Source organism: Bombus terrestris, chromosome 13, assembly GCF_910591885.1.
Source record: "Bombus terrestris chromosome 13, iyBomTerr1.2, whole genome shotgun sequence".
Taxonomy (NCBI): Eukaryota; Metazoa; Arthropoda; class Insecta; order Hymenoptera; family Apidae; genus Bombus; species Bombus terrestris.
The window spans coordinates 12947264-12953458 of record NC_063281.1 but is presented as its reverse complement, the minus strand read 5'-3'; the positions used below and the strand labels follow the sequence as shown (position 1 = coordinate 12953458).

At 45.2% G+C, this 6195-nt stretch overlaps 1 protein-coding gene across 10 annotated transcripts in view; it reads left to right on the top strand.

Moving 5' to 3' along the window:
- The window catches only part of LOC100649030 (integrin alpha-PS2), a 74768-nt gene that overhangs the window by 50623 nt on the left and 17950 nt on the right, over positions 1–6195 (top strand). For 2 of the 10 annotated variants that reach the window (XM_048411393.1, XM_048411389.1), the window contains exons 1-2: positions 925–2150; positions 3809–3870. In XM_048411393.1, coding sequence (XP_048267350.1) covers positions 3862–3870 — 9 coding nt within the window. In that variant the 5' untranslated portion in view covers positions 925–2150; positions 3809–3861. The other 8 variants (XM_048411392.1, XM_048411390.1, XM_012315487.3 and 5 more) reach the window with 6 other exon arrangements.

Sequence of the window (6195 nt, the reverse complement as noted above, 5' to 3'; positions counted from 1 at the left end):
GGTGCTCCAAACGGATCGTGAATGCGCGGTTCGTTTCCTCTATGAATCGACGTATATGTTTGAAATTTTATTCTTCTCGTTTTTTCACGAGATTGTAACACGAAGCGGGATAGCTTTGATTGATGGGCAAGGCGCTACACTTTGTGTTTGTTGAAACAGCAAATAATCGGTTTCCTTATCGTGCTACTTGTAGAGATAAAGGCTCTCTGTTCGTGGAATTATTTAGAAAACGTGAATAAATAAATTTTAGAACGACTTTCTTGTCTTATCGTGACTAACCTTTTTGGGACAAGTGTTATAGAATGTGCGTCGAAATTTTATGTTTCTCTAGTCGCTTGAATTATTTGTTATGTCTTCGATAGGATACGTGGTGAACTATTAACTCGTTTCCGTAACGAAACGCGAAGCTGCGAAAACGACGCAAACAGTTTTTGTCACAGATATTTGCAATTCTTTAGAAAATGAACGCTTCTATCGATGATTTCATACGTATGATAAACAGAAGATAAAGGTATTGACTGTCCTTGAGAACATCGCGCACAGCTGGAATGCGAAACAGCATGAAAATGTATTCCTTTATTTTACAGAACGTGATACTTAAACTCATTGAAAGACACATTGAACGGAAAGTGTCTAACGATCGATCGTATCGTTTTGAAAGATCGGAAAGCGAGAAGACATAGCGTACGATCCACGTGGACATCACGGTGTTAGAAACCTCGCGTATTTCGCGTAACTCCGCGTAAACATACGGGCGAACGTTTCAACCGGAAGTTTCCAAAAAGACCGACGCAAAGATAATACACATCGCAAGTGCACCTCGGAGCTGCATTTCTGCATTCTCATCGTGCGCACCGATGTACAGTGTACAACGATGGACGTTAAAAGAACTTCCATACGGAGTCGGACTACGCGATAGACTGGCTTGCACGTGAAACGAAACCAAAACCTCCTCTCTCCCTCATGGTGTGACGTCTTTTACTTCCTGCGTTTCGTCGCGTTTCTACAGCTACGTAATCCCCTTTAAACGTGTCTCCCCGTAATCGCGTTTGACGTATCTGAAAATAGAACGTTCTATGTAACCGAGCCTGGCTTCGTTCCTCCTAATTGGATAATAAATTTGACGCGCCTCCGATGGCGGCTTTGCGTATGGTGCGAATTATCAAATAAATTATCCACCAGGTTATTGTTCAACTACATAAATCGCAGTGGGCTACGCGATCATTTAAAAATTTGTATAATTCAGTTGGTCAATTATATCGTTCAAGAGATTTTAGATATTCGATGAGAACGCATCACACCGTCAATTGTCCTCGTTTCGGAAATTAAACGCTGTGAAAACTCGTTCGCTTAAATAAAAAGTAGAAAGAAAAGAAGGAGAGAAAAGATGTAAGAAGAAAAAGACTTTTCACGCACGGTACGCGTTGCTCGCGGGTAATGCAATTTTATCGGCCACTTTTCCGCTTCTTTCGCCGCGAAGCGACATGGTCTTCCACTGAAATATCATTGCGAGCCAGAGGCGGCGAAGAAACGTGGATATTTGTGCGATTGCAAAAGGGCATTCGCTGCAGGCGAGATCTCGGAGCGGAAAGAGCGAATTACCAGAAGAACACGGCTGTAATAACCGCTCCTTTTTCTCGATGACACGTAATTGCCCGAGAGGAGCACGTGAAATAGCGTATCAGAAGCGGATAAAACGGTCTATCAAACTCGTACACGTACGCGGACGTGTGTACACACTCGAACTGGTTCGTGATCGAGGTGAAAAACGGGAAATTATAGGAAATCGCGAACTACCGGCCGCAGGCAACGATCCTGGTACACGAGCGAGGACACGATCGAGAATTGTAGAAATTGATAACCGTGAAGAAGTCACTCGCGCCGGATGAATTATGTATTTAGCGGAAACAATGGAGCACGGTGACGTGCTCTGGTTACCGTCGCTGTTTTCTGGCTTTGGAACATGTTCGAACGTGGTGACTGTGGATTAATTTGCTTGTAATTCGTGCGGACAGACTTTGGAGAAGCTTCCTGATGTTTAGCGATGGGGTATGCTTTGGCTGGAAAAATGTCAGGCGGCGAGTGAACACAATCGATCAACGTGTAGGATATAAAAGTTCTCGTATTCGAAAAGCTCAGCGATAATTTAGGTAATCTTATCGCTTATAGGCTGTCGATTATATCGACGTCTGTATGATTATTGCTTTCGAACACCAATATCACTAACATCGTCAGGTTCCATTTTCGAGGCAGGCTTCGAATAGTTAACAACTTTTTAACAACTCTGAAAAACAGATAGAACGCTGTTATTACCGACTATACATGCGCGAATTTGTTCAACAAGTTTTCTACCACCGCCTTTAACAGATTGAAGAAAAAACCGATTAATAGTCGATAGCCGAAGTCGATAAAACGTCAATTTATAGGCTACCGGTCGATAAACGCCATTGATATGCTGTCGGTAAGTAACGCGTTAAGATCGATGGAATAAAATTATGACGTAGGTAGAATTCGATGCAAAAGTGCACAGCACTGAATTCATAGAAAATATACGACAATCCGACTAATTGAATTTCCATTGACATCCGAGAGGCGATGATTCATTGGTTGGAAACGAAGCGCGATTCATCTGGACCGAGTCTGAATCGGCAATCTAATTTTAATCGTATTCAATCTCGTTGGCGTTGCGAAGGTCGGGAGGATTTCCTGGAAGCGACGTTGGACATTGTCGGGAACGAGATCCGAGTCCGAATCGATCGAGGCGATCCGCGACCGAAGAAAACGACCCGCGAACACGTCACGCGTCCAAGATCGATCCAGGATTAATGATGCGTGCAACGTATTCTATGGACGTGTGCGGGAGTGCGTGGCGATAGTCCTTTAAGACGATTCCTAAGTCGACTTCCTAGTCGATAGGTGGACGAACGACCTCCGTGACACGGTACAAGACGTTTAGCAAATGCGCGCGCCAAGTCTTTCACCTTCCCTGACACGAGTTCCCCTCGAGGAATTCCTGTCTCTTTTTTCGTCGTAGAATACAGTCGAGAGACTTTCCTGCGGCTTGCATTGTTGTTGAGATATCAAACCTTCCGCGAATTCGTCGATGTTTTTAGATGATTCGAGTTCTCCGTTTCTTTTTCTTCTTTCCGTTGATAAAGGAGAGTGTAATCTTTTCTTTTTGATTTCGCGAGAAGTAGAAATATGGAGGAACGTCCATTTTCCCTAATTTTCCATTTTGCGATACATCTTCTTTATGAGAACTAGGACTGAAAGACTATGTCGAAGGAAAGAGTGTCATCAAAGAGTGAATCAAAGATTTGATGTACCGATTACGAAACAGGAATAAAAATGATGAATATTTTATTAACCATACCTTGTTCTAGTAACTACATACTGTATAAACTTGGTTTTGCGAACAGTACGATTGGATTTATCGAACGTTGTTCCTTTTCTTCGGTAAGATATTAAAACTTAATTTTCTCGATAGAGCTATTTTTTGACATCTGTATATTTTTCTACACTCTACGTTGTGTTATAAAAACGAAAAAATAAATTATGGAGAACCTTTAAGCGGGAAAGAGCGAGACATTGAAGCAACAGGTTAAACGATCTCGAAGTAATCTTTCGTTTGTCGACCGTAATTATGCGTGGAATTATCGTTACGAAGGATCGATTCGGGGAACGTTCTCAATTATCGAGGGCTGCCGGTACGTGGGCAGAAGTCCGTTCAAACGAAACGACCGAGATATGACGTCTCTGTTTAGAACAGCGAAGAACGACGCTATATAATTGCGTGTTTCCGTTTCAGGGTACTGGGGATACCATAGGCAGGGTTCGTGTCAAGCTGGATTGGGCGCTGCCATGTCCAAGGTAAGTCGAAAGAAAAAATACTGGACACATAATATTTCACTCGTAGAAAATATATCTTTAAAACGTCACCAACGATTTACACGTAACGTAGATTCCATACACGTGTCGTGGATGCATCGATGAAAGTTCAATTGCAACGAATTTTCGTATTCGTTCAAATATATTTGAGTTCCTCGAATAGGAAAACCGTCGACGAGAAGCACAAGCTCTGTCATCGCGTCGCAGCCTCTCCTCGCAAGCCTCGAGATCCCACTCGTCGTCTGCTGCTGCTGCTCCTCTGCCAGAAAGAAGCAAGCGTATGCAACTCGAAAAACATTCCCCCGAGAATATCACACAACGGTTTCACAAATCACCGTGCACCGAGTCAGAGCCAAGCCAGATACCGAAGCGAAAGGGTGGAACACGATTGAAGGGGGATTAAAATTCAGTCTTTAAAACTATTGAAGTCAACGAGCGAGCCCAAATACGAGTCTTTCCCTTGGCGCGCTCTTTCTCTCTACGATCTCTAACTGTTTAAGTCGCTGGCGTAAACACAGAGGCCCGTTGGATATAAATACGGTAACCCCACGTGTCCTGACGGTTGCCACGTCCCGAAAGAGTTAAGAGGCGACACGAGGGGTCGGCGAGGAGGAGCCGAATATGGCCAGGAATGTGAATTCCTGCCTTACGCACCTCCGATCGTGGCCATTCGTATTCGTGGTGCATGGCGAGGGTATAGAAAGCCGGCCTCCGTCTATCTTTTTTTCCTCTTTCTTTCTCTTCCTTCCTATATACGATTGTCTTGTCGAAAGCTCGATTTTCTGGCGCTGGTCGCCAGATCCCCGGAGCCGATCTGCCCAGGACACCACGTAGGCGTCGACCTGTGCCTTTTGTCCCCCCCTTACGTTTTTTTTATCTTTTCTTTTCGTTTCTTCTCGCTGGATTTCGCCGGCAGATCGGCGCATCGACTCGTGCGCTCGACACGTTCGTTCGTAGCACCTGCGTCCACGGTGATACCTTGTTCGTGGCCGGTGTCGCGATAAGTATCGCGGGGCCAATAGGTACGAATTCGAAATTGGTATGTCAACGGTTTATCTCTCGGGGATCCTCGGCCACGGAAAGGGATGAGTCCATGCTGGTGCGGACGTGAAACGTATGAAGAATAAGAAGGTTGCGGGGAGCGGAATAGCTCGGATCGTTTTTGGGGATGAGTTAATCCTACGATTTGGAAACTCTGCTCTCGGGGAAAACGTGCTTTGGTTTGGTTTTCAGTGTAGGATTACCACATCCGTCGGAATGATGGATTACAGACTTCTTCGTTTTAAAGTTAGACATTTTTCTTTGTATAGATATATCTATCTTTTCCTCTGTAGATATATTACTTTCATCGATCTGACAATTTTTTTGTTACCCTGAGGCAGGAAAAATCACCACATCCCCTTGATCGCAGTCGACTAACCAAACGTCTCGAACTAAAAATATCGTCGTAGCTTCAAATTTAAAAATCATCGAAAAATTCTATATATTCAAAATAGCGATTCACTGGCTTTCACTAACGTCAACCGAGAAACCAACCCCTTCTCGCGTCGTATAATCTTGATCCGACTCGATACGTTTCTCCTAACACGCTTTCTTGTCCCGGGGCCGCATGACCCAGACCCTGTCGATCTAATCTGCGAAGATGGGAGAGAAGAAAGGCAGGATTTCCGGCGATGGGGTTGGAATCGACGCTGGGAGCGGCGTTATCGGCGCAGCGGGACAGCTTCGATTGCCGGCAAAGAAATAGTGGCACAATTCCGTGGCCACTCAGCCGGCTATCTCACCGTGGATGTATAATTCAGAATTGTTCGGCTATATAGCAGATGTTTAATGCATGCCGCGGTCCGTGCCCGGCTCTAACTTCGCCTCGGCATTCAATGTTAATACCCCACCCCCGCGGTACGAACGGTCAATCGTGCCTCTTACCCACAGTCCGCCAGTCGTGAAACGACGCTGCCGCAATGATTTTAGGCAAATTCGATCCTCTTCCTCGATCCTCCGACCCCTCGTCTCTGCCTCGCTCCGTCTTTATTCGCCGGTTTCGGAGTCGCGCCGCGAATCCAGCAGCTGGTCGTCGCTGACGAATTCTAATGGCGCGTTTAACTTCGAAATCATGACGCGGATTCCTCGTCTTCCCTCCTGAAGCCAAGTTTTAGGCAGCTTCGGAGTGTTTCGCAGGATATTCGAGGTGAATTTTAGAGGATGGCAACGTCGACCTTTCTCCGCTCGAGAGATCGCGATATTCGAGGATCGGGATATTTGCCGATCTTCGCCCCAATGTAGCTGAAAGATCAATCTCAGCTTTCT